Source organism: Apium graveolens, chromosome 10, assembly GCF_009905375.1.
Source record: "Apium graveolens cultivar Ventura chromosome 10, ASM990537v1, whole genome shotgun sequence".
Classification (NCBI taxonomy): domain Eukaryota; kingdom Viridiplantae; phylum Streptophyta; class Magnoliopsida; order Apiales; family Apiaceae; genus Apium; species Apium graveolens.
Genome location: NC_133656.1, coordinates 182,404,565 through 182,431,199, shown reverse-complemented (window position 1 = coordinate 182,431,199; position 26,635 = coordinate 182,404,565). Strand labels below are relative to the sequence as shown.

Sequence of the window (26,635 nt, the reverse complement as noted above, 5' to 3'; positions counted from 1 at the left end):
TTTGAATAAAGAAGTTATTGTGAACTAATCAATTGCAGAACTTGAGAGGGTAATAAGTTTGATTAATGCAAGGGATTCTTTTACAAGGATGAGGAAGGCTGAGTTGACTGAGAGTGTGAGAGAGAGGAATATAAGACATGCAAGGGAAATAGCTGAAAGGGAAGAAAATGAGAGAAAATATGCTCAGGAATTCGAAATGTTTGAGCAAAGGTCAAATGAATTAAAAGCCAAGGGATTGAGCAGGGTGTCTCCAAATGGTGTGTTTCTGCATATAAAGACTCACAAGTTATCAAGGTACATGATCAATTATCTTGACAGTTACTCATTAACAGAATGGCTCAGGCTGGTTGAAACTCTAAGAGGAACTGAAATCATTGAAGAACTTGAGGTCCTAGTCAAAATCAAAGATCTAATTAGAGAACAACCAGGCTATGAGAAGTTTAGATAGTCATATAATTCAATTCTGAATATAACTACAAGAATGTATAAAAGTTATACTTTGTAAATTTGTCATTCTCATTTTAAATAATTTTTAGATTAGGGTTAGTCTTGTTATCAGGCCTGAATTTGTGACAAGTAATCTTATCACAAATTGGGGGAGATTGTTGTGCAAGACATGCCTGTACATAACAAGACTAAGTCATCTTAACAACCTTAAGTATAAGTTATACGATAATCTAAGTTTGTATTATGTAATTTTATTTTCTAAGTCTGTAAAAAATGTTAGGTAGATTAGACTGGAGGATTTTTCTATGAACAACCATCAAGCGAAGGAATAGATTCTGAAAGAAGATCAAATCCTGATCATGCCTCACAGAGAAGTGTAGTAGCTTGGAGTTGAATAATGTTGTTCTAGGAAGAATTTTTTAAGTCAAATATCGATAAGTCACTGTAATATCCTGTATTTTAAAATTATTATAATTATTATTTGAATATATATGTGCTTTTATGATTTAGAAGGAATAAAATGGTGGATATTTTATTCATGTTTGACGAGTCTGTGTTATTAAATGGCAAGTTAAGTGTTGGATCAATCCTTGTTAATTTTTGAAAATGTTTACTTGAATTGTATTATTTTCAAAAGTTATTTGAAAACCGATCTTATTGATATCGGTAGATTGAATTTGTTTTGTAATATCTGGATTATATCGTGTAATTATTTTATTTATAAATAATTATTATGTGAATTTGGGTGAATTATCTGGTAATGGAAATTGATGTTTGGATGTTATATATGATAAAATTTGAGTATTTTAATTTTTTTTATGTCCAAGATAAAGTATAGATAATTTTGGTATTTTATTGGTAATTTATAGGTTGTTAGATGATTTTATAAAGGATTTATAGATTTAATAAATTACTTTCTGAGTAATTATAAATTATTTTATAAAAACCGGGAATCGTCCAACTTCAACCGTTTTTGCATTTTTACAACCCGAAACTCTTCGGAAAACTCCTTCGTAACCTAATCTGATCAGTCTGAACATTTTCCGTGTTTTGACTTTTCCGATCCGGAGTACGATTTGACCTATACGAGTTCCGGCACAAATTTTTTGATATGATAGTCATTTCGATAGATAATAAAACCTGTATTCTCGAGAGACGAGATATTTTGATTAAATTATTACATTATTTTCTCGTATAGTGTTTTATAAGAAGCCCAATTTTGATATTTATCCAAAACTGGTACCAAATTGGATCGTTTTTATAATTACTTAGCAGCTAAGTAATCTATTTTTGGATCCGATACGATCCAGAGGGTATTAATATTCCATAAGTATAAATAGTTGAATTTCTATTTTATTTGTCATAATTATCTAAAAATCAGATTTTTTTCCAGAAAAATAGAAAAAAATTCTAAATTATTCTTGAAGGTTTCAATCCATTCTTGATCTTAACCTTGCGATATCTGAGGATCCGTTGCTCCGTTTTTGACGATCTAGTAGTAGAATCGAAGCTCTCTTTGAGCCCTTTATTTTGATATCAGGATCATCAATTAAGGTTGAGCAATTATCAAAAAAACGTTGTTTATCATTTTAGTATGAATTGGGTTCTTGATTTTCAGGAGTTTTTGGTTGTTTTGATGTTAGGATTAGCTTTAACATGTTATTTAGAGTCGATTCATACAATTTTTGTCTTCGTTCTATTGCCGGAGGGCTATAATTGAGTTTTTGATTTTGTTAGTTTTTATTTTTCGATTTTCTGATTTTTATGATAATTGTTGGATGATTACGATGGTAGGAATAGATTATACATGATTTTAGCTTCGTTTTGATATATAAATTGCAAGATTTGGTCGAGTTTTGACTTGTTTCGCGATTTCGCCGGAGTTCTTGAGCTTCATGTCGGTTTTAATGGTAATGGTGGCCTGATTCGGAGCTACATGGATGATATGAGATGATTTTTGTGTTATTGTTGTTGCTGGTTGAATTGTAGATCGAAAACGATTAAAAACCATGGTGTCAGCGCTCGTTTTTGACCAAAACGGGGCTCACCAGATTTGGTTGAAGGTTTCCGGATTCCGGCGAGTTCTTCAAAGTTTTCCGGTCATCTTCCTCCTTTAATATCCCATTTGATCCATCAAAGAAGATGACCCCTTGCCAAAACATGTTTTTGGGAATTATTTTCAGAAAATAATTCAAAATTCATTTGAAATTCCAAAAATTGGTTTTAAATTCAAAAATTAATTTAGTTAATTATTTTAAATAGTTAGCTGAATTATTTTAATTCCAAAAACCAATTTCTTTTATTATTTTCAAAAATTTAATTTTGATTTAATTATTTATAAATTATTTTACTTAATTATCCATGGATTTAATTGATTGATTAATTCATTTAATCAATTAATTTTATTTATAAATAGTTAAATAAAATATAATTATTTATAATTAAGCCAAATAATTCCTAAAAATTATTTTGAGCTTTTAAAAATATTTATAGAGTATTGAATATTCAATTAATACTATTATTAATTGTATTATTCATATTTTATTCGTAAAAAATAGACCGTTCATCCGTTTAATACGACACGAACGCGTCCAGACTCAGAAAAATATTCCGCTTTCATTAAAAATACTTTCGAGACTCAAATTCTTTTATTTGGAAAGGTCGCTTGTTTTATGAGTCATTCTGAGTCGATTATTGATCGATAAATCATATTTTTGACCCGATTTCAGTTTTAAACGTACCAAGTCGAATGTGTTGACGAAACGAGTCTTGTGTTATATGAATTATGTGATACGTGGATTATTTGCTTACTTGCTATGTGAATTACGTACGTACGTGGGTCAATGGTCTTGTATATGATAGTTATCTTTATGTGCGGGCTATCGTATGGGTAGACGATAGGGTTTTGACGCGCAGTTCTTCGAGTAATTATCATTTAGGCGATTACAGTTATATCTTTTAATTATAGAAATGGATCACTCAAGACGATCAATACCAGATGTTGGATAAAGAGTAAAATGGAATAGTGTTGGCTATCAAGCTTCTTGCAAACGCAGGAGCAGCATATCAGTGAATTGTTGAAATAAAAGATGGTGATGCCATAAGATGTCAGAATGAGGGATTGTGTTATTGCGAGTGTGACTAATTGCTAAAAACCAAAGGCAAATATCCCTATCATCACTTATTATTTACGTGATATTTATTCTGAATCCTATTATGCAAGTTTTATACGCTATTCTAATTCCAAAATAGTTCAATGTTTTTCATATCCAACTGCTTATGATTATGCAAGTATTGTTTTCCCTATTCTCAGTTCAGAATAGATAAATGTTTTAAATATCGCTAAATTATATGCTTATTATGCAAGTACTCTTCTGCTATTCTATGTTCAGAATAGTTAAGTGATTTTACTTATCAAATTAATGGATTTATGAATGTTTTGGATTTTGAGAAAATTGATTTGGTTGCGAGTATTCCTGCCCAAGTGAATGGGGGAAATTTTTTGTATAAGGGTATCGATTATAATGACCCCTTTTTAATAGAAGGTTTTAAGATTGGATGGTTACTGATTTCGTAAGAGGCCGAGGCGGCGGTCCAGCGGAGAGCCATATATTATACATGATATAATACCTCTCTAGGCCAATATGTGCCTTGAGTGCCCCGTTTGATTAGTTGGATATGCTTCGGCAAACCGGTGTTGCTCCGCGGCTGATCACCGGCAGTAACACACCGTCGTTCGAGGATTCCAATCTAAATTATTATATCATTTCTGATAATCATATAATAAATGATTTATCAAGTATTTTGGTTTCGGATAAAAGGTGAAATGCAGTTTTGATTCAGTTTCTCGTTGATGTGGATATTTAGGTTGTTGTTAAATATCAAAGGCGGTATTAGTATAGATGATTGATGTTGACTTCAGTATGGGATGTTGTGAGCATCAAAGTTCGTATTGATATCTAATTTGATATGACAACAAAATGAGTATCAATATCAAGAGTTCGGTTTGGAATAAAGTCCAAAATCATTGTTTCATGTTATTGTTGTTTACGATATTTCCATAAACATTGTTTTACGAGTTTTATTCTCGTCAAGATTTAAAGTATTGCTAAAGCATTTCGCTCAAAAATATCAAAAGGAGTTTTAATACATTTAAGGAACCAATTCTGGGATTCCCTAACTAAAATTTTCTGATTCAGCAATTATGATTTTAAATATTCTGCTCTAGTGTAGATGTCGGTTTTTATATCAAATGACTATATATATGCTATAATGAACTTGTTGAACAATTCTTTCACTCATAACTGCCTGTTTTTAAATTTAACCTCCAGTGAGGATTAGCTTGCGCTGTTTAACCGCATAATTCAAGGAAGCAAAGAAGAAGCTTTTGGAAGGTGGTTGGTCCAGGGTTTTTGGACTAGTGTAAGTTCTATTGTGTAAAGTTGTTTATATTATATTATATTATAGTTGTTTATTGTATTTGGACCTAGTATACTTCTTTTCGAAGTTATACTAGCAGGTTAAGTTTTATGGTTTGGAATTATTGAAAGAGTTTTAAAAGAAAGTGAAAATTTATTTGTGGAATTTGGATATCTTGTTTCTAGAGTTGTAACCTGAAAAGATCTTGGTGTAGTTTGGGGGTCACATATGCTATATTTGAGCTATTGGCATTTATTTATTAATTTAACAAATTATTTTGGATTGAGGTTTCATAGTGACGACCAAATCCTCTGACCCCGGATTTGGGGGAGTTACAGGTTGGTATCAGAGCTGAGGTTATAGTAAATTAGAAACGAGAGTGCATAGGAGTGAGTATAGCTTGTTAGGAATATGTTGTGAACTTGAAGATAAGTTAAAAAAAAATACCTTAGTAGATTCGACTTAGTGAAATTTGTAGCTCTCGATGGATGATCTAATATAGTCCCGACAGATGAATTTTATAATCTTGTCGAATGACAATTTAACATCCATCGGGAGTGTAGCCTATGTAACAAATAAGTAATGTAGCACAATTCTGCGAACAACATGTCTTAGTCTAGTAGATTGTGTAGGGTTCTCTAAGTCATGTTGACTACTAGATTGATATGCAGAATAGGTTGGCTAATTGTAAATATGAGATGTCTTGTAATTCTGTATAAGTGAAATAGAGTCAAATGACAGATAGACTCCCGACGGATGATCTACAAGGCTTCCGACGGATGATCAACATATTCCCGACAGATGTTCAATATAATTCCGACGGATGATCATATTCAAAATAGCTATTGATAGTGACAACAAACAACTATCACCACTGAAACATCTTTATACAACAAGATGAACAAGAAGGATGTTTGAGTTAAAATTCCACATCTGGACAAAGACAACTATCACCACTGGAAGGTGAAGATGCACCTACATCTTATTTCCCAAGATGAGGCCTATGTGGACTGCATAGAGAGAGGTCCTCATGTACCTATGAGAGCTGCAACTGGCAATGAACCATCTGTTCCAAAACCTAGGCATGAATGGTCAGATCCTGATATTGAGCAAGTCAGGAAGGATAAGAAGGCCATGAACATATTATTCAATGGTGTTGATGGTGATATGTTTAATAACATCATTAAATGTAAAACAACCAAAGAGTTTTGGGACACAATACAGATTATTTGTGATGGTACTAAACAAATGAGGGAAAACAAGATGCAGCTCCTGATTCAGCAATATGAGCATTTTCACTGTGAAGAAAGTGAGTCACTCAATGATATATTTAGTAGATTTCAAAAGCTACTAAATGCTCTGAAGTTGCATGGAAGAGTCTATCAAACAAAAGACTCTAACATCAAGTTCCTTAGATCTCTCCCAAAGGAATGGAAGCTAATGACAGTCTCATTGAGAAACTCACAAGATTACAAGTAGTTCACCTTGGAGAGACTATATGGCATTCTAAAAACCTATGGGATTGAAATAGAGCAAGATGAATGGATGGAGAAAGGAAGGAAGAAAGGAGGATCCATAACACTTGTTGGTGAGTTAGAGAAGGAGAACGAGGTGAAGGTAGAAGCTGTTAAATCTACTTCAAAGGTCTGTGAAAGCAAGGGCAAAAGGCTGGTAGCTGAGAATGAAGATCAGTTGAGCCAAGATGACATGGATGATATTGATGAGCATCTAGCATTTTTATCCAGGAGATTTTCCAAGCTCAAATTCAAGAAGAATTTTGGAGCAGCCAAGCCAAATAGAAATATGGTTGATAAGTCAAAATTCAAGTGTTTCAAATATGGCTTGGCAGGTCATTTTGCTAGTGAGTATAGAAAGTCTGATTCCAGCAAAAAGAAGTTTGATCCTTTTGATTATAAACAAAAATACTTTGAGTTGCTCAAACAAAAGGAAATGGCTTTCATCATACAGGAGAATGACTGGGATGCAGATGGATTGGATGAAGATGAAGAAACAAGCTATGTCAATCTAGCCCTAATGGCCAAATCAGATGAAACAGAGACCAGTTCTTCAAGCAATCAGGTAATCACCACTAACTTAGCATATTTATCTAAAGCTTAGTATAATGATGCAATAAATGACATGTCTATAGAATTATATCACTTGCGCATTACACTTAAGTCTCTCACTAAGGAAAATGCTAAAATTAAAGAAACCAATTTGTTTTTAAGTGAGAGAAATAATGTGCTACAGTCTCAATTTATTGAATTTGAAAAATTGAGAATTGAGTGTAAAATTGCTAAGGATGAATTAACTGAGTCCTTGAAGAAAGAAGAGATTTTAAGGAAACAGCTTGAGAGAGAACATGAAGTAATTAAAGCATGGAAATCATCAGAGATGTTCATGCTCAAATTACTAAAGTTCAAGGTATAGAATCCTTTTGTGATGCAGCCTGGAAAAAGAGCAAAGAGAAGCTTGACTACAATCTGGTTGAAGGACTCTTTACAGACGTGGACTCGACGGATGATGAAAAAAGGAGCCACATCTATCGGCTGTGAGTAAACCAGTTAGCAACGCTAAGTTAGTTAAATTGAATGAGAAATATGGATCAGTCTCTAAAAACTTTGTTCCAGGAGAATCAAGTCAAGTTAGAAAAGAAAAGAAATTTGATGTTGGTCATATGTCTATCAAGCAATTGAATGACAGGCTGGAAAAGATTGAGGTTAAAACATAAGTTAAAAGAAAAACAATAGAAATGGAAGGTAGGGATTAACAAACACAACAACTACACACCTGATAAATATGCACCAAGAAAAATCTGTGTTAAGTGTGGTAGTGTTAATCACTTGTCTGTTAATTGCAAGATTGCTATGCCTATTCCCATGACTGCACCTTCTTCTTTTTCCAACATGACTGCCATGTCTGTAATGCCTATGAATGCTATGTCTGCTCAGAATATGAATGCACAATTTGCTAATATGCCATTTGTACCTAATCATTATTATGATACATTTAGTATGCCACAAATGTCATTTAGCATGTCTTACTAGAATAACATGTTTGCAAATAGCATGCCTTTTCATGTAAACCAAAATGTGCATGATAATTCTGTTTCAATGACTGGTTTCAAAGGTCCAACTCAAATGACTAAGGATGAATCTGAGATTCCCAAGTCAAATGAGGTCAAACCTAAGAAACCAAAGAAAAAGGCTAACAAGGCAGGACCCAAGGAAACTTGGGTACCAAAATCTGATTTGGTTTTGATGTGTGCAGGAAAACAGAAAGAATCTTTGATACCTAGACAGTGGTTGCTCAAGGCATATGACTGGAGATTTTACCCTGCTCACTGAGTTCAAAGAAAGAGATGGCCCAAGTATTACTTTTGGAGATGACATCAAGGGTTATACTGTGGGATATGGCTTGATTTCAAAGGATAATGTCATCATTGAAGAGGTTGCCTTAGTGGACGGACTCAAGCACAATTTATTGAGTATCAGCCAACTTTGTGATAAGGGCAATTTAGTTACTTTCAATACTGAAACCTGTGTTGTGACAAACAAAAAGAGCAACAAAGTGGTTCTCACTGGAGTGAGAAAAGGGAATGTGTACCTAGCTGACTTCAACTCATTAAATGCAGAATCAGTCACTTGTCTTCTCAGTAAAGCAAGTCAAGATGAAAGTTGGCTATGGCACAAGAAGCCGTCCCATCTAAACTTCAAGACCATGAATGAGCTAGTCAAGAAAGAGTTGGTCAGAGGTATCCCTCAAGTGGAGTTTACTAAGGATGGATTGTGTGATGCCTGCCAGAAAGGAAAGTAGATTAAAGCATCATTCAGAAAGAAGATTGATTCAACGATTGAAGAACCCTTACAACTGTTGCACATGGATTTGTTTGGACCAGCCAATGTGTTGTCCATCTCAAGGAAAAGATATTGCCTAGTAATTGTAGATGATTTCTCAAAGTTCTCTTGGACATATTTTCTAAAGTACAAAGATGAAGCTAATGAAATCATCATCAATCACATAAGGCAAGTCAAAAATCATCCCGACTTCAAAGTAAGAAGAATCAGGAGTGACAATGGAACTGAGTTCAAGAATTCTGTGATGAGATCATTTTGTGAAGAGAATGGGATTATGCATGAGTTTTCTGCAGCTAGAACTCCTCAATAAAATGGAGTAGTGGAAAGGAAAAACATATCTCTTATTAAAGCTGCAAGAACAATGCTAGAAGAATCAAAATTACCAATATATTTTTGGGCTGAAGCTGTGAATACTGCTTGCTACACTCAGAATATCTCTTTGGTTAATCAAGAAAAATGCATGACACCCTACCAATTGTTCAAGAATAGGAATCCAACTCTAAATTTCTTACATGTCTTTGGCTATAAATGCTACATTCTAAGAAATCAAACTGATCAACATGGAAAGTTTGATGCCAAAGCAGATGAAGAAATCTTTGTTGGATATGCTGTTGGAAAAGCATATAAAGTCTACAATCTAAGAACCAACATTGTTATGGAATTAGTACATGTTGTGTTTGATGATAAAAAAAATTGAAGGACTGCAAGATGGAGATTTCCATGAGAGCCTCAAATTCGACAATGTTGAGATGGTTAGTGATGACAGTGATGATGAAAGTGATTAAGAAATAGTGGCTAAGGACAATAAGGAAAAATCTACAACTAATGAAGCACATAACTCAACATCCGTCGAGTTACATAATACTTCATCCGTCGATAGACAATCAGCTTCATCCGCCGAGATACAAAGTGCATCATCCGTCGGAAAGATAAGAGAAGCTGAGAGTCAAAACAGATCACTTACAGAAAGAACTCCATCTTTAAGTCAAAGATCCACAAACTCAGGGGGAGTTTCTTTTAATCAAAACTCAGTCACACATCAAGACAACAATGAGGTCTCTTCATCAAGAGCTAATCCACCATAACAAAGAAAATGGACTAGAGATCACCCATTTGAATTCATTATTGGTGATGCATCTTCTAGAGTTCAAACAAGGAAAATAACTCGAGAAAAATGTCTGTATAACAGCTTTCTTTCTAAGGAAGAACCAAAAAAGGTAGAAGAAGCTATATTGGATCCTGATTGGGTTTTAGCTATGCAGGAAGAGCTAAACCAATTTGAAAGGAACAAGGTATGGAACCTGGTACCCAAGCCTAAGGAAAAGAATCCAATTGACACCAAGTGGGTATTCAGAAACAAGATAGATGAAAATGGCATAATTGTCAGGAAAAAAGCGAGATTGGTTGCTAAGGGCTACTGTCAACAAGAAGGAATAGATTTTGATGAAACTTTTGCTCCTATTGCAAGACTTGAAGCCATCAGAATTTTCTTAGCCTATGCAGCCCATGCCAATTTCAAAGTCTATCAAATGGATGTCAAAAGTGCCTTTCTGAATGGAGATTTGGAGGAGGAAGTCTATGTTAGTCAGCCTCCTGGTTTTGAAGATCCAAATTTTCCAGAATATGTCTACTATCTTTTGAAAGCACTTTATGGATTGAAGCAAGCTCGTAGAGTCTGGTATGATACTTTGTCTAAGTTTCTCTTGGAAAATCACTTCACAAGAGGTACTGTTGACAAAACTTTATTCTTTAGAAATGTTAATGGCTCTAGTATACTTGTTCAAATTTATGTAGATGATATTATATTTGGCTCTACAGATGAGAAACTTTGCGAAAAGTTTGCCAAACTGATGCGGAGTAAGTATGAAATGAACATGATGGGAGAACTAACTTACTTTCTTGGTTTACAAGTTAAGCAAGTTAGTGATGGAATATTCATTAGTCAAACCAAATATATTTTTGATCTTTTAAAGAAGTTTGATCTAATGGATTGCACATCTGCAAAAACTCCCATGGCCACTGCAACTAAGCTTGAATTAAACACTACTGAAAAGTCTGTGGATATTTCAAGCTACAGAGGCATGGTTGGCTCACTTTTGTACTTAACATCTAGTAGGCCAGATATAATGTTTACTACTTGTCTTTGTGCTAGATTTTAGGCTGATCCTAGAGAATCTCATTTAGTAGCTATTAAGAGAATTTTCACATATCTCAAGGGAACACCAAAACTTGGCATTTGGTACCCTAGAGATTCTGGTTTTGATCTAACTGGTTATTCAGATGCAGATTATGCAGGTTGTAAAATAGATAGAAAAAGTACAACATGAACCTGTCAATTTCTAGAAAACAAGCTTGTATCCTGGTTCAGTAAAATGCAACATTCAGTTTCTACTTCTACAGCTGAAGCTGAATATATTGCTACTGGTAGTTGCTGTGCACAAATTTTGTGGATGAAAAACCAACTATTGGACTATGGTCTACAAGTGGACAAAGTTCCAATTTTCTGTGATAACACAAGTGCAATTACCATCACCGAAAATACAGAAGAGCATTCAAAAACAAAGCACATAGACATCAAATACTACTTCATTAGGGAACATGTGATGAATGGTACTGTGGAACTTCATTTTGTTCCAAGTGAAAAGCAACTTGTAGATATATTTACCAAGCCACTTGATGAATCCACCTTTTCTAGGTTGGTAAGTGAGTTAGATATGCTTAATTATTCTTGAATCCTTTCTGATAATTTTGCAAGCTATGATGCAGCGAGAAACTTAATTGATTTTCTGTTTTAGATGAAATTTTGGCTAAGTCAAAATTTACATCTCGACGGATGCTCATTATCCATCGAGTTTGATCATCCGTCGGAATAGAATTTCTTAATAAAAATTAATTACTTTTCTGGATTATTTTATACCCGACGGATAATTATTTTATCCTCATCCGTCGAATTGTCTACATCTTAGCCGTTAAAAGTACTGAACATTATCCATCGGATATACTTATAGTCTGTAAGTATATCACAACGGATAATTGACAGAATTTTGACAATTTATTTTATTTTAAATGGCTATTTTAGGTAATTTTGATTGGTTACTTTATTTTACTTTATTACTTTTGATAGTTTATTTCTGAGATAGTATAAAAGCTAAATTCACTTTCATTCTTTTCTTTTATCTTTCTCTACTGCAATTAAACTACTCTCTTCTTCTTCAAAGCGAAACCCTCTCTCTTTCTGCAAGCTATCTTACTCTAACAATGGCACCAGTAGTCAAAATCATGTCTCAGTCAGGATTTATCTATGAGAAGAACAATTTTGTGGCACTTGTGAACAAAGGGATTCCAGCATCTGAAGATTATCACAAAATGATGGATTTTGTGAAGGGATGCAAGCTTAATAATGCTATGCTGGAATTACCCACAATCTACTGCGAAGTTGTGGAGGAGATGTGGACAACTGCTGTCTATCAGGCCAATGACAAAATATCACTCTCTCCATCAAAGGTAAGGAACACTGCATTAACTGTGACATTATTAAAGCATGCTTTAAAATTTCAGATAACATCACTACTAATCTACACACAGATACTGATATAGTTAATTTGCTTAACTCCATGGGCTATGCACTTCCTACTACTAAATTAAGTGAGATTATAAGGCTAGGTCTTAGAATAGAGTGGAGTTTCTTGTGTGATGTAGTTACCAAAGTGTTTTCTGGTAAGATAAGTAACTTTGATTCTGTCAATACTACTATGCTTAACATGCTTTACATGCTTCTTACTGATAAGTAATTCAATTTCAGTGATGCTATTATGTTTGAGTTAGGATATAAGTTAGGAGAGGTTAATAAGAGATCTAAACATATCTATTATAATATATATATATATATATCTTATGATTATTGCTAACCATATCTGTGAAGATCTTGTAACTGAGAACTCAACCAACAAATTAGATTTTTGGTTTCAAGAAAGAAGGGTAATTACAGACTTGAATAGAGCTGATCACCACAAGGAGGTGCCCTTGGTTTATTTTCCAATCTTGGAGGGCCCTCAGGTAAGTGAGGTAAGCACCACTGTCTCTACAATTACAACCTCACAAATTTATTTGCCTTTGAGTGTGGCTATGGCATATGTGTCAATGACCCAACAGATGCCTACCCAAGCTACCAAAACAAAAACTTCAAAGTCCAAAACAAAGAAAACCCCCTCTGGTTTCTCTCAAAAGAAACCAGTTGCAAAATCTACCAAAACTAAATAGGGGAGTGTGAAAGGTAGTGAGATAGGTGAGGGATGGGGTGAACATCAAAGAAATCCCAAGGATAAGGATAGAGAGGCAGGTGTACCTAAACCTAGCCACACCACAGTTTCTCAACAAACTGTGGTGATTAATAAGGAAATTACCTCACTTCTAGTTTCATCCTCCCAAAAGGATGTCACTATTGAAACACGCTCCCAACCAGGAGCACATGCCAAGAGGGGAAGGGACACAAGCTCACCCCAAACTTATTCCAGAAAGAAGAGATCTAAAACCATTGGGGATGCACAGGGAACACACACAGTGCAAACTGAAGATAAAGACTCAGTCACTGCACCATCTCAAAGTCAATTTGATGTGGCTCCAATAAATGTGGAGTCACAGCCAAAATCTTTAGTAATAGAAGCACCACAAACAGCAAACTCTCCCACAAATTCTCTGGATGTGGATATGATCAACACATCAATTTTTGATTCCCCTTCTTTAACTCCGTTGGGGAAGCCAAAATTTAGTGCAAGTGAGCATCATCTTTTGGATGATTTGTTGGCTCGGTTGCCAATTCTTTCAGGAACTATTGAGACATCTGTGCCCGAATTTTTATCAATCTGCATAGAGTTTACAGTAGTACCACTCCAAACTCATTCATTTCTTCTATTCCAATGGATATTATTCATCCGTCGGTTAGTGATTGTATCACGATGGATGTGCCTAACAGCAGTCATCCGTCGGCTAGCCTAACTACTATCCCGATGGATATTCCTCATCCGTCGGTATTCTCTACACACACTGAAATTTCAACAATTGCTACAAGTGTAGATGAGTTAGTAGTTGTACAATCACTCTTAGGACTGAGGGAAAGGAGTGAAATGAGTGAGAGGCTGGGTTGCTCCCAGGCAAAAGGAGAGGAAAAGAGTGAACTCATGCAGGCTATTTCTTCCAGCCTGGAAAAAGAGAGTGAGAGGAGTTCCACCTTACAAGGTGAAGGTGAGAGTGTGAGGGTGGTGATCCAAGGGGAGCCCTTGATGCAATAAAAGAGAGAAATCGAGAGAAATGCAGGTACAGGAGAAATAAGGATGGAATCCATTGCTAGTGAGTCAATGAATGTCAGTGATGTAGAAAAAGAGAAACCATTTAAGCAAGATTATCAAGCTGTAATTGATTCTATCTCTTTGGATGCTGAGATATTTACTCATCATGTTCCAGCATACCAACTTTTGGCTGGACAGGGCAATGAGAATGCAGAAAAGATGCTTAACTTGGTGCATACAACTGGATCAATGCAAAGAGCAAATGATGCCATCACAGCCATGCCACCTAAGGCTGGTGATGATGTTGACTATGGAACTGGTGAGTCTGAAGACTTCTTTGGAGATGAAGATTGTGATGAAGAAGAGTTCATGGACATAGGGGGAGAAGCAGGCCCTAGCTTTAGATCAAACATTCCACCTTGGGTGTTCCATAAATTGACAAAAAAATATGTCCATTTTCTAAAGAGTGTGATGAGCAGCATTTTAAGATAACTCTTTTTCATATCATTCAACAGACACACAATGCTCATCAAGCCACTACCGATGCTAGCACCAAGAAGCTTCTACAGGCACACCTCAATTCTCTACAACTACATCAAATACAAGCTCTTCAACACAATCAAGATGTCACTTCAATCAAAACTGAGATTGACCAAATCAAGAAGGATGTATCTGAAAGATTGGATGCTAAATTTCCAGATACAACAGTGCTTGACATCAACAGACAGTTGAGGAAGAATATTAATCTTGCAACCAAAGTGGACTCTTTGGACACTAGACTGAAAGCTGTAGAAGCCTCTCTAACAAATATTCATCTTCATCAAGCATAGCAAACTCAATTGCTCCAAAAGCTTGTGGCTGCACAAACTTCCACCTCCACTCTACTTGATGATAACAAAAGGGGGATAAAGATCCAAACATCCCAGTTAATCAAGGAGAGCCAACCAGTGAGGGGGAGCATGTGATAAATATTCAAATCAGTCAAGTAATAGTTCCAGAAATTACTTTGCCAAAGCCACAAGTATTGGATAACATTGATCTTATCCAAATAGCTGCTGCAAAACTTGATTCAAAGACAAATCCCAAGATGCTTGATGTTGCAGCAGTTGAGAAGGAACTAGATGAAAAATGGAAGAAGATTGATGCAGATATTCAGAAGAAATTTGGTCAGCTACAGAAACTAGACAAGACTTTCATCACCATTCTCAAGTTAAGCAAATCTCAGTGAATGAAATGAGTCTAGGTAGCTTGGAAAAAGGCCAAACTTCATGCATCAAATATCGAAAGGCCAATCTGATTTTGAAACCTAAAAGGAACTATCCAAAGTCATCAGACAAGAATCCCTTGAATCTCATGTTTGAAACTCCAAAACCAGATGAAAAGAAGCTGTTAGCAAGGTCCATAGCATTTTACAAAGATCCATCTGATTCAGTACAAAAGAAGAGAATTGCCAAGATCTACAGGAATGGTAAGGAAATCTTTGTGGTGGTTGGACACCCTCAGTTTGTAGAAGCTAAGAAGGAAGAAAAAGAAAGGATCAAGAAAGAAAAGAAGCAAGCTGCTTTAGATGCTAAGAAGCTCAAACAAAAGAAGAAGCAAGCTGCTATCTTGGCCAAACTTCAAGCTGTCAAATCTATAACTGTGATTTCTGAACAATCAAATGTAGAATCTGAAACTCAGGATCAAAAAGTGCAGAATGAACCTCAACAGACAAAGAAACCAAGATTCAAAAAAATAATCAAGAGAAAATTGGACTTCAGTGATGAAGAAATGGAAGACTACATTCCCAAACAGTCTACAACTTCAACTCAAACATCCAAGCCCTCAGTGGTACATGAGGAATTCAAGGTAGATCTAACAAAGAATTTTCATGGTGAGCCTATAATTCCCAAGGATGAGCCAATAGACTGGGAAAGTTTGCCAATTCCTGAACTCAGTTTACCTATCTTCAACAAGCCAAAGAAAATCAAGACTAGAGCAATCAAGAAAGTCAATCCTGTGACTCTCAGAACCAAGAACCTATCCAAATCTCAACCCACAGTCAACAAGGGAGATCTTTTATATATCTGTGACATCAAGGAGTTTTCAAATATTAATCTCTACTTGGATGGATTGGAAGAAGTAAGAGGGATTGATGCTCACAAACATCTTCCTGAAAGACTGGTGTTTAAGTACAAGGGAGGGAGAGAAATCACATTGCCACTTCACAGGATTCTTCAGGAAAGCTATTCAGTATTGATAAAGATCTTCTCATCCTTCAAGAAAAACTTTAGTTTCAATGTAACTGCAAGGAAATTGGTCCTAAAGAAGATAGAAAATCTAAGGAGTGATAAATCCAAGAATGCACTTCCAAGAACTCTAACAATTCCCTTCACAGGAAGAAGAGTGCATTTGAAACCTTATTGGCTGATGGAATTCATGGACAACAAGGGTGTAAGAAGATTCTTCAGACTGGATGACCAATTGAGTATCTCTAGCAATGAGACTCTATAGGAAATGCAAGAAAAGCTAGATCTATCTGAAGCTGACGAACTTGAATTTCACAGACAACTCCATAATCAAATAGAAGAGAATAACAGGAAGCTTGGGAAGAAATCCACACAATCAAGGAAATAGAATTATGTGCTCAGTCTAGATGAGCACCTTGATAATGATTGTGAGAACTCTTTGTACACTCTTACTTTGTTCAATTTTCAATAAATATTATAGCACTTGTCAATTTTAACTACTATATTTTAATCTGTATATTTAGGGTGTTTTGTTATCATCAAGTTTCTCTTAATTTATGATTACAATTCCAGTAGACATAAATTGGGGGAGATTGTTAGGAATATGTTGTGAACTTGATGATAAGTTAAACAAAACACCTTAGTAGATTCGACTTAATGAAATTTGTAGCTCTCGACGGATGATCTAATATAGTCACGATGGATGACAATTTGACATTTATCGAGAGTGTAGCCTATGTAACAAATAAGTAATGTAGCACATTTTTGCAAACAACATGTCTTAATCTAGTATATTGTGTAGGGTTCTCTAAGTCATGTTGACTACTAGATTGATATGCAGAATAGGTTGGCTAATTGTAAATATGAGATGTCTTGTAATTCTGTATAAGTGAAATAGAGTCAAGTGACAGATAGACTCCCGGCGGATGATCTACAAGGCTCCCGACGGATGATCAACATATTCCCGACAAATGTTCAACATAATCCCGACAGATGATCATATTCCAAATAGTTGTTGATAGTGACAACACAATCACATGCGTCAGATATTTGCAAAAGGAATGTGGTAGCCTGTTAAGCAGGATTTTGAGAACAAAGAAGCATTACCATTTTCATGCAAATGTGAAGATTTTCAAAGATGCTGGAATAGAGTAGTGAAGCAACATGAAGTTAGACTAGGTACATTTTGTTTTATTATCTTGTCTTACTATCATATAACTTGGTGATATATAAACCGAGAGTAGCCAGTAGAACAATCAACTAAGCAAGCTTATTTTTCAGAGAAACATATCAAGCTGTATTCTCTAAGAATTTCTCTGTAGTTTTGTTTGTTCTACTTGTAAAGCAGCTGTGGGTTATTCAAAGCTTCACAGAGTTCTCAATCTGATATATATATATATATATATATATATATAGTGGATACTTTTAAATCCACCAGAAAGTTTTAAAGCTTGTGTTTTATTACCTAGTGTTTTGATTTCTATTACTCTTCATTCCGCACTATTGCAAATCAAACACTGTTATATATATTAATTCATGTTGTATTGTTAGGGAATAACATAGCTATGTGAGGACATTTGATCTCATATCGAGTTCCTGTTGGACTATTGGATATAGTACCGACGAGTAAGCTAAGATAGGCGCATTCGTTTGAGATGGTTGTGTTGAGCTGGGTAAAGCTCGTGGCAGTTGCGAACGTCTTTTGTGGAATCTTCCGAGGCTACTACGATTCAATGACGATGAATTTTTTTGATATCCTCAGAACATGAAGATTTATCTAGAAACGGATGACGAGTCAACGGAAGAGTTCAAATAGAAGATAAGTACTAAGATCTTGGCAATACCTTCTCTTTCTATGACTTCTTTTGATATGTCTCAAAAAGAGGTATCTGTTAGAGGATATATTCCCTAACACCCGTTTTCAATCACGTACTATTCCAGAGGCTGTCACGAAACCTATTTTTAGGTTTTGATAGCTCTGCCAGTTTATGATAATTTAACTTCCATTTTTCTTATATGGTGGATAGTTTATTGGTGATGTGACACCATATGGCCATTTTATGCCAGAATCTTGTTTTCTGGATTCCAATTCCTCTAGAAATATCATTTTGAAATCTTTTCAGTTTTGATCCAAGGTTTGCCTTAAAAAGTCATTTATTAGAAACCCTTGATTATTCATATAATTTTGAATTCATTTCATATTCTTTTATTATGACTGAGATGAACAACCCTAACTATAGGGGACACAAGGTATACATGTCTGTGTGAAAGGAGTTGGATGGGACGCCATCACTTGTGTGTGTTGTGACTACAAGAAGGTTAACAACCTTTAGTAGTGTCTTAATTTGGGCACGCAATACCAAGTTCATTTGATCATATTGATCATATTGATCTCTCAGTTCTTCTTTCATTTCAACAATACTTTCTCAACAATTCATATTTTGGTAACCACAATGGTGGGATACCCATTATGATATGAAATTCTTTTCTCTTTGAAATTTCATGATTTTATTATCTAAAATATTCGAAGGTATGCCAATCAAGTTGAGATGAGTTATCCTGGTCAATGGAAAGTAAGACTTTTGGATGAAATTACCACGAGCGACAGTGACTACGATGTGATTAGAATATCAATGGTGTATAACGAAGTCAGTCTTATATATCTCTTTATTTATCTCTATATCTCTTTCTTTCTTTTTCTGTCTCTTTATCTTTCTCTCTATTTTTTTTTCTCGCAATCAGTTAAAGTGATTATATTGAGAAATTGGTCAAATGATATGTGGAAGGAACAATGGTGCGGAGTGAAGTTCCCGTGATAAATGTGTGGTATAAGAAATTGCAGTGTTATTGGAAATTTTGAGAAAAGCTACATATACAAGATTGGAAAGTTGGTAAGAAGACCCTTAGTGCTTTCTTCTACTAATTCTGAGGACAAAATCCTTATAAGGGGGGTAGATTGTAACATCCCGTATTTTTAGAATTATTATAATTATTATTTGAATATAAATATATGTGTTATTTGACGAGTAAAATGGTGGATATTTAATTCATGTTTGACGAGTCTGTGTTATTAAATGGTAATGTGATAATTGTTAAGTGTTGTATCGATTCTTGTTAATTTTTGAAAATATTTACTTGAATTGTATTATTTTCAAAAGTTATTTGAAAACCAATCTTATTGATATCGGTAGATTGAATTTGTTTTGTAATATCTGGGTTATATCGTGTAATTATTTTATCTATAAATAATTATTATGTGATTAGTATTTGAATTTTGGTGAATTATCTGGTAATGAGAATTGATGTTTGGATGTTTATATGTAATAAAATTTGAGTATTTTAATTTTTATGTCCAAAATAAAGTATATATAATTTTGGTATTTTTCTGGTAATTTATAGGTTGTTAGATGATTTTATAAAGGATTTATAGATTTAATAAATTACTTTCTGAGTAATTATAAATTATTTTATAAAAATCGGGAATCGTCCAACTTTAACCGTTTTTGCGTTTTTACAACTCGAAACTCTTCGAGAAACTCCTTCCTAACCTAATCTCATTAGTCTGAACATTTTCCGTGTTTTGACTTTTTCGATCCGGAGTACGGTTTGACCCGTACGAGTTCCGGCGCAAAATTTTCGATATGATAGTCATTTCGATAGATAATAAAACCCCGTATTCTCGAGACGGGATATTTTGATTAAATTATTACATTATCTTCTCATAGAGTTGTTATTCCCTAACAATACAACAAGAATTACAGAAGGGGGGTTGAATGTAATCCTGGCTTCTTTTTGAGATTTATAAAAATGTTCTAACTCAATATATATATATAAGTGTTTTGATTTGCAAAGTGAGGAATGAAAAAATTAAGTAAATCAAACACAAAGTAATAAAAACACAAGTCTTTAAAACTTTCTGGTGGATTTGAATGTATGAATCAGATATATATATATCGATTTGAGAACTTTGTGAAGCTCAAATTGATTCACAGCTGCTTTACAAGTTGAACAAACAAACTACAAAGAAATTCTTGAGAAGTATAACTTTTTCTATTTCTCTTCTAAATGTGTTTGCTTATTGTTTGTTCTACTAGCTACACTTGATTTGTATATCACCAAGTTTACATGGTAATAAGACAGGATAATAAAACAAAACCTATCAAGTCTAACTCCATGCTGCTTCATTACTCTATTCCAGCATCTTTGAAAATCTTCATAACTTGCATAGAAATGGTAATGCTTTTTTGTTTTCAATTTCCTGTTAAACAGGCTGCCACATTCCTTTTGCAAACACTCAACGCATGTGACTGTGTTGTCACTGTCAACAGATATTTGAATTGATCATTTGTCGGGTACATGCTTGTTATCCGTCGGGTAGCTTGTTGATCATCCGTCGGGTAGCTTTGTTGATCATCCATCGGGTAGCTATTTGACACTTGACTCCATTTCACTTATACAGAATTACAAGACATTTTATATTTACAATTAATCAACCTATTCTGCATATCTCTTAGTAGTCAATATGACTCATATGCTACTACATAATCTATACAAAGTTATTTGCATAAATGTGCTACAATACTTATTATCACATAAGCTACTCACTCGATGAATGTCAAATCATCATCCATCGGGACTATATTAAATCATCCGTCGGGACTATATTTGATCATCCGTCGAGTGCTACAATATTCACTAATTTAAATCTATTAAGGTGTTTTGTATAATTTATTATCAAGTTCACAACATATTCCTAACAATCTCCCCCAATTTATGTCTACTGGAATTGTAGCCATAAATTAAGAGAAACTTGATGATAACAAAACACTCTAAGAATACAAATTGAAATTAGTAGATAAAACTGATAAGTGCTGCAAAATTTACTGAAAATTGAACAATGCAAAGTATACAAAGAATACCTCACAATCATTATCAAGGTGCTCCTCTAGTATGAGCAAATAAGTCTATTTCCTTGATTGTCTGGGTTTCTTCCCAAGCCTCCTGTTGTTCTCTTCTATCTGGTTTTGGAGTTGTCTATGGAATTCAAGTTCATCAGCTTCTGAGAGATCTAACATTCCTTGCATTTCCAATAGAGTCTCATTGCTAGAGATACTCAACTGGTCCTACAATCTAAAAAATCTTCTAACTCCCTTTTCATCCCTAAATTCCATTAACCAATAAGGCCTCAAATTCACTATCTTTCCTGTGAAGGGAATTGACAGAGTTTTTGGAAGTGCATCTTTGGCTCTATTACCCCTCAGCTCCTCAATCTTCTTTAGAACTAATCTTCTAGCAGTCACATGGTATTCAAAGTTCTTTTTAAAAGATGAGTAGATCTTTATTAGCACATATTGGCTTTCTAGAAGAATCCTGTGAAGTGGCCATATGATCTCTTTTCCACCCTTATATTTGAATACCGGTCTTTCTAGAAGATGTCTGTGAGCATCAATTCCTCTAACTTCTTCCAATTCATCTAAGTAGAGGTTAATGTTAGAAAACTCTTTGATGTCACAGATGTACAACATATCTCCTTTGTTGACTGTGGATTGAGATTTGACTAGGGTCTTAAATTTGAGAGTCACTGGTTTCACTTTCTTGCTAGCTCTTGTCTTTGTCTTTTTTGGCTTGAAGATAGGAAAGTTTAGCTCAGGAATAGGAAAACTATCCCAGTCCACTGGCCCATCCTTTGGAATTATGGGCTCACCATGAATATTCCTAGTTGGATCCACCACCTTGATTGCTTCAAATACCACTGAGGGTTTTAATGTTTGAGTTGTAGTTGTGGGCTTTTTAGGAATATTGTCTTCCAATTCTTCATCATTAAAGTCCAATTTTCTCTTGGAATGGAGCTTGTATCTGAATCTTCTTTTCTACTGTGGTTCTTCTTGCACTTTCTGATCCTTAGGTTCAGTAATTACAGTTGGTTGTGCAGGAATTTCTGTTGTGGTTTTTACAGCTTGAAGCTTCACCAAGATAGCAGCTTGCTTCTTCTTTTATTTAAGCTTTTTAGCATCCAGAGCAGCTTGCTTCTTTTCTTTCCTGATTCTTTCTTTCTATTCCTTCTTAGCTTCCACAAACATGGGGTGTCCAGCCACCACACAAATTTCCTTACCATTTCTGTAAATCTTGGCTAATCTTCTTTTGAGTGCGGAATCAGCTGGATCTTTGTAGAAGGCAATTGACCTAGCCAACAGCTTCTTCTCATCTGGCCTAGGTATCTCATACACGGTATCCATAGGATTCTTGTCTAAAAACTTTGAGTAGTTTCTTTTAGGCTTCATGATGAAATCTGCTTTTGGAGAGTTGATGCAAGATGTTTGGCCTTTTCCAGATAATTCATACTCATTTCATTCACTAGAAAAGTTCTTGACTTGAGAGTGATGAATGAATGTTTTGTCTGGCTTCTGAATTTGCCTAAACTTTTGTTGAATTTCTGCATCTATCTTTCTCCATTTTTCTTTCAACACCTTCTCAGCTGCTGCGACATCAATCTTTAGCAGTTTGTCATATGTGTTTAGTTTTGCTGCTGTCAGATTTATGATGTCAATATTATCCATGACTGGTGGCTTTGTGAAAGCAATTGCTGGCACAATCACTTTGCTGACTTGTATGTTAAGCAGTTTCCCCCCCTCACTTGAGCCTTTCTCCCCCTTTTTGTTAGCATCAAGTTATTGAGTGGGAGGGAGTTGAGCAACCACCAATTGTTGGAGTAGAGCAGTCTGAGTTTCTTGATTAGTGAGCATCTTGGCCATTGACTTCTCTACATCAGATAATCTTGAGTCCATGGCCTCAACTTTTCTATTGAGATCGGCCTCCTTCCTTAGCTTGTGAGTTATTTCAGTCATGGCGGTTCTAGGAATTCTAGCATCCAACCTTGCTATGAAATCCTGTTTTACTTCAGAAATTTCTTGCTTAATTTCATCCACACTCTGACTTTGTTGGAGGGCTGGAATTTTGTGCAGTTGGAGTGCTTCAAGGTGAGCTGTGAGTAGCTTCTTTGTGCTGACATTAGTAGATGCTTGAATGGCTGTTTGGGTGTCATGGATCAGCTTGAATAATGTTGATTGGAGATGTGAGTAGGAACATTCTTTTGTTAGCATCCAGGCAGGAACATCTGCATCTCCCCCTATGCTCATGATGCCTTCCTCATCATCCCTACCAGCATCCCCAAATGAATCTTCAGCCAGTTCAAAATCACTGCCAGTGTTGGAAGACATAGCAGTGATTGCATCATTTGCTCTTTGAAGAGATTGTGTAGTGTGTACCAAATGTAGCATCCTTTCAGCTTCCTCATTGCCCTGCACAGCTAAAGTTTGGTAAGCTACAACAGGGTGAGTAAATGTCTCAGCATCCAGGGAAATAGAATCTATAACAACTTGATATTCTTGTTGAAATAGCCTTTTCCTTTCTGCATCATTGACACTCATTGACTCACTTGCAATGGATTCCATCCTTATCACTCCTGTACCTGCTTTTCTCTCATGATCTCTCTCTTTTTGGATCAAGGGCTCCCCTTGGCTTCCCACCCTCACACCTAGGGTTGTAATTCGGGCCGAGCGAGTCGAGTTTCGAGCCGGACATAATTCGAGCTGAAGTTAAACGAGTCGGGCTAGCCGGCTTGTTTAAGTTAATCGAGCCAACATCCTTGACCGTACTCGACTCGGTTATTTGACGAGCCGGGTCGAGTCGGCTCGCGAGTTAATTTGAGCCGGACTTTAACGAGCCGAGTCGGATTACTCGTTTAAGTAATATTTAAATTTAGCCTAAATTCAACATTTCAAGCCCAACCCACTATTTTATAAGCTAAACCCACTATATTGTAAACCAAAGCCCAGTCCAATCTACTCAAATAATTCAATGATTAAAAACTAAAAAGTGAAAAAATGAATACAATCAAAATCAAGTCAACAACTTAGCCTCAAATTAGTTCAACAATCATTCTACTATTCTAGGGTTTCTACCGGAGTTCTTTACGAATAATGACTAACGAGTGAAGATCGAGCCAATCTATAATCAATCACAAGACAATATAAAATAGGTAATAAATTATTTCCTCTATTAGTTTATTCTTTTACCAGACTAGATTATAATTTCTAGGGTTTATTCAATATTTCAATTGATTGGATTGTGTCGTTATGGATACAAGTTATATAATTAATCCATGCCCTTTGTTGGTTTACCAGTGTATCAGTGTATATATATATACACATATACATATAGATGGGCTTATGTTATTAACCAATTCACATTTTTTTTTATAATTCTCGACACTTGTATCTCTGGAATCCTTGTATTAAATCACACATAAACCTTGTTTCGAGTTGTTTTAAGAAGCTTGTTGATAACCTGTCTAGAAGTTGTCATTTTTTCGGGTTGGGTTTTAGTAGAAGCAGTGATGATCATAGAGTTATTTGGGTTGTTTATGATTGATGTGGTTAATGTACTTTGTTTTTTTGCGATTAGTGTGTGGATTGTTATGTTCAAATTTTAAAAATACCGGCTCACTGCTCCACTTCTAAATGTGTTAGTTATGTATGTTTAATTGATACAGGGGTTTCATGGCTGAATTAAGAAACACCAAGAAGAGAAAAAATCAGAATGATGAGATTTTTCCACCCACTGTACCTTACATTGATGAAAGTCATATAACGATTCGAAGTTGTGCGGACGAATCTCTATCTGAGGATGATTGTGAACAAGAAGAACTGTCCTTATTGTCTAAAAAGCTTCCTACTACTGATAAAGACACAATTACAACTTTGCAAGGAACCGACAAAGAATTTGAAAAGGAAAAGTCTGAGCAGGCCAGGAGTGATCAGCCTTACCAGAAAAAACCAAGAAAAAAAACTTCCAAAGTTTGGGACTATATGGCCGAGTTTAAGGATGGTGATAAAGTAGTATACAGATGCAAGTTATGTGGTAAAGATTTTATAAAAAGTGACATCTCTTCGACTTCTGCGATGAAGAGACATTTGGAAAGATGTGTAAAGGAATATGGTGGCACTCTACAAACACAACTTCAGTTTCAACGAGGTTCTAATGATGAGGTAAAGCTTGCATCTTTTAAATACGACCATGCGCTAATGAGAGAAAAGATATCTCATTATATTATGATTAATGAGTTACCTTTTATGCATGTCAAAAGTTACATGTTTAATGAAATTATGAGGACAGCAACACCTTTATTCCAAAAAATAACTAGGGGAACACTAAAAGGTGATTGTAACACTACATACGAAATTGAAAAAAAGAAATTGAAGGAGAAGTTTAAATCTGCCCAGAAGATTAATATAACTACTGACATGTGGACTTCTTCCCATCAAAAGCTCGGTTATATGGTAATCACTGCCCACTGGATAAACATAGATTGGAAATTAAATTCAAGGGTTCTTAACTTTTGTAATGTACCCCCTCCCCATTCTGGATATATCATTGCTGATTTGTTGTATAAATCTCTACTTGAATGGGGAATTGAAGATAAAATTGGTACAGTAACAGTTGATAATGCTAAGGCCAATGATGTAGCTATTAGGAACCTGAAAGATTCCTGTAGCCTTAGAAATTTAAGACCATTACCTGTTGACGGGAAGTTATTTCATGTGTGATGTTGCGCACACATTTTAAATCTTTGTGTTCAAGATGGACTAAAGCCTATTAATCCGATTGTTGGTAGAATCAGGGATGGGGTAAAGTATGTTAGTGCTTCAGAAGGCCGTCTTATTAAATTTGCTGAAATAGTAAACCTATTGCAACTGAAATCAAAAAAGTTGATTTTGGATGTTTCCACCAGATGGAATTACACTTACTATATGTTGCATGCTGCCCTTCAGTTTAGAGATGTGTTTCTTAGGTTTGCACTTTGGTATAGAGCATTTAGTGAGTATGTTCCAAGTGACGAAGATTGGGAGAAAGTTAAAGACGTTTGCTCATTGTTACATATATTTGAAGGTGCCACTAAAATAGTATCAGGTAGTCAGTACCCAACGTCTAACTTATTTCTTTCGGAACTTAAAAGGGTGAAAGAATTGATAGATAAAAAGGTGGGTGACTCAAATTTGTACATGAGGGATATGGCTAATGCAATGAAAGAAAAAATTGATAAATATTGGGGAGAGAGTAACTTGATGATGTCTATAGGAGCTGTGATGGATCCGAGATTTAAATTAAAGCTTCTAAATTATTGTTTCCCTGTTATTTATCCGTTGGAAGGCCAAAGTGAAAAAAATTAGCTCACTTGAATGTTGTCTTACATGATCTGTACCAAGAGTATGTTGCTGAAGATTCTAAAATGAAAGGGATGGCACAAGATTCAAGTCAGATTTCCTCCTCTGATAAATATCATTATTCTGATAATAAAGAAATTCCAGTTGGTATGAGTGAGTACGAGGCTTTTATTCAT

At 35.1% G+C, this 26,635-nt stretch overlaps 1 protein-coding gene across 1 annotated transcript; it reads left to right on the top strand.

The window, feature by feature from the left end:
* The first annotated feature begins 88 nt into the window (after nucleotides 1–88).
* LOC141691404 (zinc finger BED domain-containing protein RICESLEEPER 2-like) lies at nucleotides 89–26,465 on the top strand. The gene is made up of 3 exons (XM_074496145.1): nucleotides 89–294; nucleotides 24,788–25,785; nucleotides 25,876–26,465. Exons 1-3 carry the CDS (start codon nucleotides 89–91, stop codon nucleotides 26,463–26,465), a joined length of 1,794 nt encoding a protein of 597 aa, XP_074352246.1.
* Nucleotides 26,466–26,635: the final 170 nt, after the last annotated feature.